This window comes from Branchiostoma floridae, chromosome 11 (genome assembly GCF_000003815.2).
Source record: "Branchiostoma floridae strain S238N-H82 chromosome 11, Bfl_VNyyK, whole genome shotgun sequence".
NCBI classification, from domain to species: domain Eukaryota; kingdom Metazoa; phylum Chordata; class Leptocardii; order Amphioxiformes; family Branchiostomatidae; genus Branchiostoma; species Branchiostoma floridae.
Genome location: NC_049989.1, coordinates 8,019,249 through 8,034,303, shown reverse-complemented (window position 1 = coordinate 8,034,303; position 15,055 = coordinate 8,019,249). Strand labels below are relative to the sequence as shown.

General features: G+C 39.5%; 1 protein-coding gene across 1 annotated transcript; it reads right to left on the bottom strand.

The window, feature by feature from the left end:
* Positions 1–11,191: 11,191 nt before the first annotated feature.
* LOC118426423 (neuropeptide FF receptor 2-like) lies at positions 11,192–13,816 on the bottom strand. Its single transcript, XM_035835796.1, has 3 exons — positions 13,496–13,816; positions 12,395–12,494; positions 11,192–12,062 (listed from the first exon to the last, which is right to left on the bottom strand). Exons 1-3 carry the CDS (start codon positions 13,767–13,769, stop codon positions 11,249–11,251), a joined length of 1,188 nt encoding a protein of 395 aa, XP_035691689.1. The 5' UTR covers positions 13,770–13,816; the 3' UTR covers positions 11,192–11,248.
* Positions 13,817–15,055: the final 1,239 nt, after the last annotated feature.

Sequence of the window (15,055 nt, the reverse complement as noted above, 5' to 3'; positions counted from 1 at the left end):
TAATTAGACAAAATAAGTCTCAGGACTTGATGAGCAGTAAGTAGTAAAGCCATGACATGTATCTTATACCTAGAGGGATTTGCTGCAGCCTTATGAAAATAGATACAGCGACTTGTGTATATTTTGATGACCAATCTATAGCTTGATCTGAACATGTACAAACTACTTCACTTTTCAGTCTGGTGCTCTTGGGAAAATCCACTTACTTTTGATTGATGTGTTTGTACTTGATAAGACCAACTGGTGGCTTCCTCAATGTAATGTGCAATTACAAGGGCTCCATCATCCGTTGAACTTGAACAACATCAATCTTGTCATCGAGTCTTCATAGTGTCTAGTGACGTCATTGGCTCCGTCTCCCATCACTTGTTGCGGTAGGTGATTTATCTAAAAGTTGTGGCGGATACCAAAAAGTCAGCTAACCATCAACTTAAAGACTAAGCCCATACCTACTGTACAAACTAGAAGTTCACATCTGGCCCACTCTGCGGTATAGCAGATCCCTACCAGTAGAACACTATACAGACAAAACACCTTTATTCCACGTACGATCAGAGAGTGGAATAATCTCCCATCGGAGGTGGCACTCTCGACATCTCTTTCAACATTTAAGTCCAAAAGTTCAACCCCCCTCCCGACCTACGCAGCAGACCTCATGGGATTTAAAGGATGCAGAATCCTCAACATGATGAGGGCGGCAGCCTCAAACGAAAGAAGAAGAAGTTGTGAGTACCTTGACCTTCTGGTGTATCTTGGCGTAACAGAGTTAATTAAAGCATGTACGTTGTTGCTTTGCTCTTGACAGAATCAATCTATGTTAAACTCCATCTACCGGGTCTATTTTGGGCCCTCTTTTCACAGTGTCTGTACATGTGATCGTTCAGCACTAATCAATAGTTCTACGGAATGGTTTAAACAAGGAGGAGTACTAATAGGAGCTCTGTTTCCATGGTAACTAGTCATCACATTACATGGTGACAGCTCTTTAGTCAATGTCAATTTCAGCACGTATGCATCGGATTCTCCTAACGTATACATGGGCATCAAGCTTCCAAGGGCTAGGCAATTGGAACGGTTACTAAAAGCGCGATTTAGCCAATGTATATGTAACAGAGCCAGTCAGATTTAATTCACATCTTTCTACTTACATAGCTACTAAAGTTTAAATGTTTCCATGTAAAACATATTGACAGTAGGCGATGTGACTTTCCTGGATAAATAAATATAGATAAACTGAACTGAAACTTAACTGATTCTCACTTATAAGATGTCGTGAGGATCTAGGAAAAACACACTGATTCTTATTATTCATATACGATTTAGCCATAAATCGTCTTGATTCTTATCCCTATCATTTGGCCATATTCATAACAAACTCGATGCTTTTAACCAACCCGATAATTCGATGCAATCTTGATCCCAAAGAGAAGCTTTGGTACCAACACGCCGACAGCCTCTATCAATCATATAAGGACTTACAAACATGATACCAAACTTCATATGTATCATCGTCTGTTGAAGATGACTCATCTCCCAGATCCGGCACTTCATTCATAAGCTCATCATCTCGTAAATTGAATGAGTCAATCATAGAATCTGCCTCTATGATCTTCCAATGATAACCGTACTTGGTGCGCTTACTAGTCATAGATGTGAGTTATAGGGTGTAAAGATCAAGCTCTTGGGGAAACTATTAGCACGTATTAGCGTCAAGCTGCTCTTTATGTTTAATCAGCCTGTCGCCATGGATGTATCATGATAGCTACATGCGGTAATCCCTTGTGAATATTCGGCAATTCATAAGAAACAACAGCAACATTCTAGGAAAGGCTGAAGACTTGTCCCATACTGACATACGACGTAAGTGTCTAGTAGAGAAGACTGTTTCCCGATACTTGCAGTCATGTAACAGAAGTTGTTGCTCGCTGACATTTAAATTATTCATGTGTTCGTGAATACTATCTTCATATCATAAGGCGTGATTTTGTTAATGATCAAATTTAATATAATTTGGTTATTCGTAATCAATGTGAAATAAATAGATAAGAAAATTATGTACAGATTAAAGTTAAGATTCTAGCCCAAATGTTTGGCAGCACACCGCTAATCATAATGGTGCAAGATGGCGAGAGAAAACTGAACACTGGAAAAGGTTAATAAACACTGAAATTGAAGGGATCGGCTTATTTATTTGGGCGATTTCATGCTGCAAAATACTAGTCTCAGTGGGAGGTGGGCGCCGGGCAGACTACCTTTCGACTGCTTAAGCATTAATTGGTTGTATTTTGATTTGAAATTGATTGGTAATGCCAGCCTTGTATGCGCTTTAGCCCGTTTTTGTTGTTAGTATTTATGTTATTCTTATGTTGCAAAATGACGTTTATGTTCATGTCATTTTAAGTTATACGTTTCATTATAATCTCAATTTTGTTACTTTTGATCGTCATTGTATGTAATACAGAGCAGAAGACCTCCATAAGCTCATTGTGAGCTTCTTGTCCAATGCTCAAAAAACGAATGAGAATAAAATAAATAAATAATTGGTTGTAGGTTTACTGGTGATAAGTAATCATTTTGTTGATACATGCCTAATAGTGTTTTATGACAGCTTCTTCTTTAATTTACTCTAGTCACATATAATAAACAGGGAAACCTAAACACATGACGACTGGAACAATCGGCATTCAACTACTTCAGTCTTAGACTAACTTCAGTCTTAAACTAACTTGTTACAATGATGAATTAGGCTTCGGCACAAAGTAAAGCGTGTAAGGCGATTGATCAGTATTTCTAACTGTACGCTCTCATAATTCTCTATCCGTTGAGATTCTAAGTTAATCCATTGGTGCAAAGAGTACCACATCAATAATGCTCACATTATTCAGCGCTGTCTCAATGTGGATAGCCTGTTGACATCTACAGGTATCTCGAGATTTGACTAGCTTAGTTTCCTTTCATAAATATCAATAGCTAGGCGATGTTTAACACTCAAAAATTACATTTTATGACCCAACTTGACATATTCCATATAACATGTGCGCAATTTACGACGTGTTAATGGTACGCAGTTTTAATGGCAGCAGTTATTTGTGCTATTCCTAACTATATTCTACATTAATGAGAAGCATACATTTTGCACTATGCAACATATCTTTCTTGTATAAATCTCTTATAAATCTCTTATCTCTTATAAATATGATCAAATTGCTCATGATTTTACCTTCCTCTACAGTTCTTTTGTCTCATGTGCGTTCAAACGCTGGTGTAATGTTATTCGAAAGCTAAAACTTCCCTGGCCTCACGGACTAACAGTGTACATGTATTATTACCTTTGTCAAGGAGGTTATGTTTTCGGTTATGCCATGGTATGGGTCCGTATGTAGGTCAAGAGCATAACATGAGAAACTGTTGATGGATTTTCATGATATTTAGCAGCTAAGTAGCGGAAAGGTCAAGTTCAAAAATGGTTTACTTGGCATTTTCCGTCGGTACTGCAGCATGCGCAGGATCCGAATTTTTCTTGAGAAGCTGTTTACTGATCTTCATGAAATTAAGCAGGTGGGTAGTGGTCGGACGGAAGATATAGGACGGAAGGTCAAGTGTGTGTGTCTGTCAATAACATAACTCTCTGAGAAACAATAGCTCATTCTGCATGATATTTGGTGGATGGACAAGGGTCGCGAAAATCATGGTCAACTTTGATCATGGACCCCTAGCTGTGAGCTACGGTACAACAGCTTCAAAATTGGAGGTCAAACATTCTGCAAGTGGCAGGTTCATGATTTTTAGTAGTGGATGGTATTGGGGTAGGTAGTAAATGGTGGCGTTTGGGTGACATACGAATTCGTGTGGAGCTACAGTAAGCGTTTTCGTTTTGAGGTTTTAGAAATCAATGATTTTTGGTATGTAGAAAGCTTCAGTGGTGCTTTTCATAACCAGATATTGAATATACAAATCATGACCTAATCTGCATAATTAATAAAGAAAGTTTCATTTAATTGCATTTCATAATAGGATAGTGGCATATCTAACTGAAAATAGTGAAACGTCGATAGACAACAGTTAAGCATATGTATACCTAATTTGCATAATTGATGAGAAAATGCATTATAAAATAGTGGTAAATGATGTGAATTTCATTGTTGCGGCAATTGGAAACTAAATAAAGGTGAACATTATTATCAAATAAAAATCTTGCAAATCAGGGTCTCATTAACATAATCTACGATTAAATGATACAATAACTTTGCAATAGCTAAGATAAGACTTTCATAATTTGAACTACATGATAGCTAAGCTCAGAAATACTGCAGGTTACCGGATGTGACCTCGGCTGTCAGTCTTTACCTCCAGGCGTCTCCCTTGTGGACTCCGCTCAACACATGTTGTCAGGTGGTGACCTTCATGTTATGTAGAGATCATTGTACGCCGCAGAGGATGACAGGGGAAGAATCGCTAGACTTTACATATCTGTACTGCACTGTACAGCCAATACGAACAGGTTTGCGTTTTAGTGTCATTTATGTTAAAGAGAAAACATGTAGTGTATCTCGCTTTAATTCGATTAGATGTAATTTCTCTCGGTTAGTGTAAGTTATGGGTGAAATGTAGCACTCATGTCATGTGATCAATCGCTTTAATTCGATTAGATGTAATTTCTCTCGGTTAGTGTAAGTTATGGGTGAAATGCCATGTCATGTCATGCGATCAATTGCTTAGTGTGAGAATTGAAAAACATGAAATAAAAGTAGTAGTCATGGCAACGCCCATAGTCTCTGATCTGTGATAGTGTAGTCCTTGGGAATCTGTTTGTGTTTGATGCAAAGGCGCAAATTCTTAACTCTAGTAAAATTTATATTGTGTTTACTACTATATCTGAACTCAGTATGCGTCCCTCAGTATGCGTCTCAACGCAGGGTTGTCTTGGGTTTAAATATCGTGTAACAACCACGATTCAGACAATTGTAATTCTCGTGAGAATTGTTGATTCCGTAGGAAGTTGCCATGGAGAAAGTTTATTCCGTAGGAAGTTGCATGAGAAAGTTTATACATGTATAAGAATGAATTGCACCATTTTGATACACTTGTGATGAGATTATGACCTTGGCTCATAAATCTAACCCAATTACCTCACCAGTGATATTTGCCTTCAATGGAGTACGGAAACTAATTGTATTCTTCAGAATATTCCTTGTTTATTTAGCGAAGGTATGCGTTCGTGGAACTCTAGATCGGACATGAATTATTCACATTAGTCCCTTAGCCCTAGAAGAGAGAATTGTTCACAACTGAAGACCGATCATTTCCTGCACCTTCCTCCCTTGAGTAGGGGAGCAGCCGGATGTTAGACGATATTGCACCTTTAAGATGAACATATTTAAGTAACCTTTGGGGGTTGTCACTGGGAACTGTACCAAAAATATCTCAAGCTTCCTTTCACTGAATATCGGTTCATTGCACTGACGGAAACTTTAATGATTATCCGATGAAATATCTATAGTCGTATTCCTTAAGCTCTCTTTAAGCCCCTATTACAAATCAAGAATTTAGACATGTTGGCGAGATCCAATTTAGCAATTTCGGCCGGAGTATAACCGGCATTTTGGCGATTATGCGGGCCTCGAGCGATTTTTAGCATCTCGGCCGGCGTTTGCGGGGCACTTACTGCTGCGCTTTCACCGGCGAGACCTCGGCGACGATTTTTGAACTTTGTATGATGTTTTGGATTTGTCTATCGCAAAATTCCTGTTAATATATTTGCTTGGGGGTGCCTGTCCACCCCACGTTGTCCTACATATTTCCCAAAACTCCGAACGAAGTTGATCAAAGAAGTTGATCCAAATATCAATATGTTGCCGGATCAGTCCATCCTCAATTCGTCCATGTCCAAGAGATATTACCATCTCATAGGGGATATATAATTATTAGCGTTGGGTAGACGTCGCCCGAACCTAGTCCAATTTGTAAGGGGCAGATTTTAAGCGAAAAATACAGCCGATGCTTGGGCGATGTTGAAATTCGGCGACCTCTGACCGAACTACAAATTCGGCCGGCGTTCGCTTGAATTGCCAACCCCGCTTTATCAAGCTTTTATATTTTTAACCATAAGGCCATGTTGATTTGATTATATTGATGACATCCGAGCTCGCACCAATTTTCGGCCATTTTCAAAAAAAAAAGTCTTGGACCACACAGTAAATTGTGCAAAGCAGCTGTAAAATGAGCACATATATGCCGTAGATTGAAAAAAAAGTATCAGAAAATCGATAACTGATGCCATAGAATGCCAAAATAAATCTCAAAAGTCAAAGAATAAATTCAGGATAGGCCCCGTTCAGGTCCAGAGGATCATTTCCAGGTGGACGTGAACCTGGACCTGATTGTCTGTGGAAACTTGAGAACTGATAATACTCAAAACAATGCTAATTGGTCAATTTTGCTACAAAGGAATCTCTACAAAGGATCATTGGACTACCACTGGCATTTTAAAATCCCATCTTCATGTAATAAAGGCTAACTGTCTCTGTACCTTTGCCTGTAGAAACTTGGTACAAGTGACTATAACCTCTACTCACTTCGCTTTTGTTGTCTTTTTGGCCCGGTAAGACCCCAAACACCCGCCGACATAGTGTGTCCATTTTGCAATTGGCGAACCCCGTTCGTCTGATTTTTTTTCAGGTCTGTTTATTTCAGATTGGTCCAAGAAGAAAAAAAATGTTTTGCACCCGTATGATCTACTGGTCGCAACATCTAACTGTTGGTATACCATACTATGTGTTTGTAGTCCTATGTTCAACCTTCCTGGCCACTTTGATTACATACTGAAGCCAACTTTTGCCAAACTTTTTTTTATTCGCTCGCTCGCATCAATTTTGCAGTTCCCGGAGGATGTCATCCATATAATCAAATCAACATGGCCTAATGTTTATCTGTGAGAAATTCATATTGCTTATAATGTATAGTAAGTTAGTCTTTCATAGTCTTGTATCGTTCTGCTTTTAAGCAGAAGTGATACTGAAAGGGATATAGTTTCCCTCCAAGTCATTCCTGAAGAAAATCCAACTGTATTAAAGTGCATCACGTCACTCACACATTTCTGTAATCTGTGTATCATCTGGTAATTCCGCATTCATCTTTTGAATTTGTTGAATCAATGAGGTAGGGAATGTTCCTATGAGCCTCCGTACCCTTGCTTCACTTGTTTCTTTAGTTATTCCTAAATGTCTGCCTGTCAGTGGTCGAGCTTCTTGTTGACTATGATGGGTCCACCGTAGGGAGAGGAGACGCTGTTCCAGTTCTATTCACGTAACCCACGAACTCCAGGTACCAGCCTTCAGGTCTTATAACTTCGCTAGTATTGAGTACAGAAACCAATAGCTAGTGAAACTGTGATTTGATTGACTTCCAAGCTCTACACAATTTATGATGAACCTAAGGCCCACGCATGGGGCAATATGAAATGTCTCTGTCTGATCGTCAGGCGTGGGGAGAATATATAACTTCATCACGAAACCTCCAGGAAGCACCCAATGAATGTTAGGATTATATGAAAGCTTATTTCGCTGACGGGCAAACTTCTAGCCTTAGAAAATGGTACTTGAAAGACCTACTCATCTTAGACATCGTCTCTGATCAAAGTCTAAGTTTGTGCTTTGAACCGTGCTCTCTCGAACTCAATCCATTTCTGATGATCTCCCAGCACCCACTGTAAAGTGTGTAACGTAATGAGGTTTTTATCTCCAGTGAGTACAACGTGGTTGAGATGCGCTTCAGAATTATTGGTATTTACTCTATGCTTTTATCAGGTGATTTGAGGCTTGCAAATACCTGACAGCTAATATAATACCGCAGAGGAAGCCTATATAGAAATCTATGGGCAAACATATTGATTACCGTTTCCAAAATCATATTCAGTTGTTAAGTAATTGCTATTTGGCGAAAAATAGATTAGCTTAAGTGCTAGTTTGTTTGCCTTCTATTACATGCATATGCTAAATTCTTCAGCTTCCGATCCCTATATTTTCGTGGAGCTGAAGTCAATTGGGGATTCTGTCAAATGATATGGGTTTGGGCAGGTTGTCCATGATGAAACAAAATATTAGAATGGTTTATGGCCGAAATCATAGCTTCTGCCACATGCTAGAGTGTCATATAAATACGGATAATAGTATATCGTAATGGCAGCATCTTTGGCAAGGCGTTTAACATATAAGTTATCACTTGACGCATCAACTGCCTGCTGTACTGATAAGTTTTCCTAGTATTGTTGATAAATGAACCTATCATTGAATGAATGGATCAAGGAGTCAAAGGGGCTATTGTCCACATCCACGCACGGCGGATGCAGCCAGATGAAGCCAGTTTGAGACCGCTGAATGTAATTCTACCTGGATCGATTTTGCTTAAACAACCATGCCAACCCTGGCCTTTTCCCAAAAGTTCAACGGTCTTTTGGAAGGCATAGTCAAACCTAATTGATATCGTGGTTCTTTGATTTATCGCTTCATGTATATCTGATATGAAAAATATACGTTTGGTTCACAATATGAACAAATGTGCAACAGTTGAAGCAAGTACTTGCAATCTTAGTTTAATACTTTTATTTGGGTTGGACAAGTGCATTGATGTTTTCAAGTTCATTATTTGGCAATATACTGGCCTGATATGTTACTTTGTTGGATGTTTGGTCACCTACTCGATCATTATTTTCTGCAAAAATTTAAGAACCAATCAATCAAGTTGGTAGGATTCAGCTAATAATTCCACACCCGTCCCTGTGGCAATAATTACAGTGAGCACTCGTGGGGGAAAATTCTCAGTGGAACTTTGTTTCCTCTCTCACAACCTTTTTACAACACTGACGATCGTCCAGCAATTCGGTTTGGCGAGAGAAATCGTGTCCAAGACTTGTCTTTCTCTAATCAGGTTGAAACGTGTCTTACTTTCTCTTAAAACATGCCTTTCTTTCTCTCTTCAACATGGCTGCCTTTCTCTCTTTTTGTAGCATTAGATAGAATGACAATGCAGGTGTTGTTGGAAGCTAGGTGATCGTTGGCGTTGCGTAGGTGTTACGGGTAACGTTGGTTTGATGCGAAGCGATAAAATTATAAGTGGAGCCTTGCCCTAACCCTTGACCCACCTAAGTTTTTGAATATCTTACTACCGGCCACGAACTCTGTGCCTTGTTTGCAATGAGAACTAATGTGCGTGGGCATATAGACCTTATTCTTTGATAATCATCTGGTGTATTTTTGAAGGAAAGTTTCAATGCAGTAAGTCCTAGTGAAAACACAAGTCATACTGCACCTTAGCCTTGGAAAATATGTAGGTCCAGCGTGTGACCTTACAAAAGGCACATCTAACCTTTGCTAATGTTCACTTATCCACTTTGATGTGACCCTGTCACATGTACTCTTGCCATTAAAGGCCATTCAGGCCTGGCCTAATGGCTGGGAATCGGTTTCTAAATGTTTGTCGACAGTTTAGAATGCCAGGGAGCATCTTATCATCTAAAGGACGTCAGAATGATGGACTCTGTAGAGGTGTGATCTTTCAGCCCCAGGTCGTCGACCTGCAGTAAGTCAGCTCCGAGGACAGTCTTGAAGCTTTAGAAGATTACTGAACTACTGGCAATCTATAGAGGAGCAAAATGAAGAACTAGTGAAAACTCTGTGATATGGAAAAAAAACATATATAATTCCCTTTATCCTTAATTTCTTTAATTTCCTTTTCGATGAGATTGGCATTAGATATTTCACACTGAGTGTCACACATATGGCAAATTGCCTTTTTCAAAGACACATTGTCGCTATTTGTCCAAATACCACAAGACTGGGAGAATTCCTCACATGTTCACATTACGTATTGGCACTTTCTTTTTCACAGTCTCCGATGTGTGTTCACTGTTGTACTCTTTAAACATTTACGATAAATACATATAGATTTGGGACAATACATAAAGTTCGGAACCGCACATATGACAGTGCTTAATATGTGGGACCGGATATCGCAGATTCGTCTGCAATATACTGGTTGTGAACCAAGAACCCTAATTTCCAGTGTTAGGTAGCCTGTAATCTATGATTCACCTGGACGGTTCAGTTACTTCTGACACAGGCTTACACGTACGTACATACGGATCATGATCGGCACATGTTTTACAACATTATCAATAAACGCAATGTAACTAATACAATGCCATCATCTTACTGAAGTACAATGACTGATAATTAATAAGAAATCTAAGATCCGTTTACAGTTTGTCTACACACACGTCTTACACACATGTCTAAGTATTTCGTAGACTTTAGCCTACAGTATGCAAGAAATGTACGTTTCTATATGTTGATTCCCCCACAGAGAAACACAAAAAGTTCACGAGAGTCGGTACCTTCGATGATCCACTGATGCTACAAACATATATTCTACAAACATTTAAAGAATTTTCTTTGAATGTCCCTATACAGCACGTGATCATAAACATCATTCAATAATTACATTACTAATCATGTTACTCTCTCTTTGATATTTGTCTTTGTAATTAATCACGAAACCCCAGTTTAGGAGTTGGGTTGTCATATTCATTTTATAGAACACTGTCGTACTGTATAGAGGTGGGTGCTAGCAGTGACCAGTTTAAATTCATAACCAGCGCAGTTTTAGATATATAGGCTGCCAAACCTCTAGTGCTTGCTTCTAATGGAGACCATCAAATATTCACATCTAAACTACAACATTTATATGACAAGGCAAATTGTCGTGGGTAAAAGCTTTACTCCTGCAATGCTGAGATAAGATACGTTAAAAACAACATTTAGTATAGCTACAAATGGTGATACAGCAACTGTTGAACATGCTTGCTGACACTCGCTACGCTGACAACAAAAATCAATTACATTAGTTCAGGACTAGAATTAATCAATGATATTCCAACATTCAGATATACGCTTTTAGCAGTTGTATTTTTTTTTCAAAAAGTACTAAAAATATAGTACATATGACCCTCAGATGGTGTACTAATTAGATTACATACTACCGATCGCTCGCAGTATCATTTTCTCTCTTTGAAAGGAAAAAAAAAAGATATCTGGTGAACTAGGAAAATTGTGTGCTGTTGGCGGACAAAATTAGTCTTCAGTTCACATCAAATGCTTTCGTGAAATACATGTTAATTTCCAGCTGTGTGCTCAGGAAACCTATTTAAGGTTTATTCCTACCGTTTGGCTTATATCGTTAGGATTTTGCGGAGCTATTGATTGACCTCATGTAGAAAGTGAGGTTCGCCCGGTGAACAGTCATGGTTGACCGCCTCGAGTGTTGCCGGTGACGGTAACGGCCGCTGCAGCCTACTATCATTGGGAGACTCCTGTCCCAACCGACAGTGGACCTCCACTCTGTCAGGTTGGTCAGCCACTGCCGCTCTTTTGTATGTCACCTTCGGCACGTTGACGCCACGAGTTCTTCGTGGCATGAACGCATGCCGAAACCCTTGGCGAAAGTTTCTGTTCAGTACAGCGTACACGATAGGGTTCATGCAGCTATTGGCGTGCGCTAACCAGTGTGCAATCGGGTAGATGTACTTGTACAGCACAGTCCTTCCTGGTTTTCCAAGTGGTGCGAGGTCATTCAGCAGATTGGCTATATACATGGGTAAGTGTAGGCAGGCGAAGAGGACAACGACGGCAACCATCATCTTAAACACGCGGGCCTTGTTGCCAAGTTTGTGGACCTGGTTACCTCTTTCGTGTCGGGCGTCGTTAGGTGATGGTGTGCGGTGGACAGTTCTGTTGTACAGGCGGACACCTGCACGGAGGTATAAACCAGAAATGGCAGAGAGTGGGATGAGGTAGCAGAAGACAAAGAGGGAAACGGAATACGCCTGCTTGCTCTCGACGTAGGACCACTTCTCGTGGCAGGTAGGATGTCCGTCAGCATCTTTGTACTCTGACATCATGGCACCAGGGATCATGATGACGCTAGCGGCTATCCAGATGGCTGCTATCACGATACAGGTCATCTTGTTGCTGATCTTGTCATCAGTTGGTCTCATAACGGCCAGGTACCTGAAGTAAAGTTGTCAACAAGAGTTTTATATGGAAGACCGTTCTAGTCTGTGGTGTCTAGAAATATGTGGCTGCACTTACAACAGTTGTGCAATATAAACAGCTGCTGCCGCGCCGCGTGCCTGCGAAGCTGATTTATCGCGCCGAAGGGCGATTATACCGGCTCTATAAATACAGATACAGATGTAAAAGTTTCGAACGAAAGTAATGGCAAATACGACATCCATAAAGAAAATATGATTAACACTATTTTCAACGCCCTTAATGGATCCTATGCGTCCTTAAGAAACATAGCTGATGATTGAATAAGAAAGGAAATTTCATTAACGTACCTGTCAACGGCAATAGCGACCAGAGTGAGCACCGAGGCAGTAACTGTCATCCCCATGATCATTGGGAGGATGGTACACATCGCTTCTCCAAACACCCAGCCTAAGGTGGGAAGAAACGGCTGACATGTAAGCAAATATAACATCAGCTGGCGTAGTTTAGGCGCAGTCGTGCGATGTTTTGTCGACCAATCGTACGATCTTTGTCGGACGATTTTCAGCGAAGCTCTGACGACTGTACGGCAAGGACCAGTGTTAATCTTAACTGTCACAAGCCTGTAGAATTTTGTACAGGACATGCACGACCGTGTGAAGAATGTCCTCACTTTTCTACAGCTAACCTATTGCATGACGAATAGAACGGTGCCCTTAATGGTGCTGGCTTCAGCCGATTTCATGTTCTTTCACTTAGCTTTTATGGTATTTTATTGGAGAAAATGTCGTTCAAAGCAATATTACTGCACTGGTTGTTTGGATTTTTTACATCAATTCGCAGCTATAAAATGGCAGAACTGTCTTCGATCTAGTGGACAACAAACGAGCATTCCGAAGGATCAGTTGAGTGGAAAATTTGAGCATCGTTCGTCTTCGAAGCGAAAGGAATAGGCTTCCAATCCGTTTATGGAATCACACCTCAGGTGTAATAGAGAGGCATGTGAGGTAAAGTAGATCTGGCAACTTAGTTAAAATGTCAAACACAATGCGCTATCCACAGTTTATAAGGAGACAGGTCCAAGGAAATGTCGAGGAGACCATTACCACTGCCATCTGGCATTAACGTTTGCACATGGCGAGCGCTTAAAAGTCCAAACACAACTAACAGCTTTAGACATCTTGTTAACGTCAAATTTAATACCACGGTTAAGCTGTATTAACAATATGAATATGCGTATTGACACTAAACTATTAATCAACCAGCATCAAGCCTTCATTGTACCAACGAGGAACCACCTTTGACTCGTTGCTTACGTCACACTTCTGGCAGGTGTGACGTGTTCTTAGCAACTGGGTCCTCAGTTATCCTGAAGAAGACTGGACGAAAATCTTTCTGTTTGAAAAAGTACATTTAAAACCAAAACAATGTTAAATTCATGTTAATCATACCTGCTTTCAAGTTGTCCACCAACGCCAATGGCATGCAGATCGCTCCCACCAGAAAGTCACTGACGGCCACGTTAGTTATGAAGAGGTTGGTGACGTTCCGCATGTTTTTGTTCTTGGCCACCACCAGACACACTAACGGATTTCCGATGACGTTTAATAGGATAACGGTGGCGTAACCAATGATGAGAAGGTACCGGACGTATAGTGGTTGTTTCCAAGCCTGCAAACTTGGATCTCCCGTGGAATTTTGGGAGAGGGTGGTGTTAAGATCCATGTTGGTGTCATTGGATTCACTGGTCAAGAAACCTTCTGTAAATTCCATTTGCACAGATGCTAATTGTCACGGTTTTATAGTTAATTTAATTTTACAAATTCGCTTTAAAACAGCTATTAAAATCCAATGTCAATGTAAAACCAAAATAACACATTTAGAGAAGTATATATCTCCTTTTGTTTATGTAAACAACTGATTAGAGTATGAAGATGCTCAATGTCAATGATGTAAACGTTATTGTTATGTTGGGATCAAGATAAATGTAAAATGTTATGCAAGAATTATTTGATAGATTATTTCTTTAACCTATAATCAATGTTTTTTCAATGAATCATATATTGATATTTTTTGGGTGATTCGGAAATGATAAGTTGTACATGTAGCAGCATCGACTAAGTATTTTTTTTCTTTATGCTATATTTATAAAAAATATCGAATTTCTCTTGTTTAGCCCTTCTCAAATATTAGCTGCACTTTATTCAAGCAATTCTCATTGGTAACTTATTACATATCTGTTGGTCCCTTTACATTTTTCTTGAATTATAGCCGTGACTTACTCAACGATGAGATGCTATTTTCACGTCAATTTTTCGCAGAGGAAACTGATTTGAGAACTATTTTTCAAAATTTACTAGAATTATCCTAGTGTTGTTTATTCATTGTTTTTTATGAAGTAGCTCCATGTGGCCATGGTGGGTCAGTGCGCTTTCGAGATATTTCCTGAAAAACAAAATGTCGACAGGATGACAATTAGTGTCAAACACATAATATTTCAATAGACTCGATGCTACAGACAAATTTGCACATATATTTAGAACTCCCATAATGCAAAAATAGGCAAATATATCAAGGACTGCTTCGCTATTAGAAAGGATTTTGAAGCTAATGATTAGCCTACTTCATTATGATACTATATGAATGAATGATGTTAGCCCTTATTGTTATGTTAACTAGGTTGTTAAGCTTTATCCTATACCTCCATTTTGTACTTTATGTAATAGTTGTTGCCATACTTTGTACCATGTATAATTGTCAAGCAAAAAAGTTCTTCTTCTTCTACAAAGTGGTGTTAAAATTGACTAGTGTATCTGTAGTATCGTAATATGTAGAAACCCCCTGCCTTCCAGGAGATAACGTCGTCTGCCAAATGTCACCGGTGTGTTCCTGGAAAAGCGTCTGGAGGATACCACAATGGCATAACTACTGTCAATCATGCAGGAAAAGTGAACTAAGTAGCATTCCCATTGCTTGGTAGTGTCAATTAATAGAAAAGATGAGATACGATG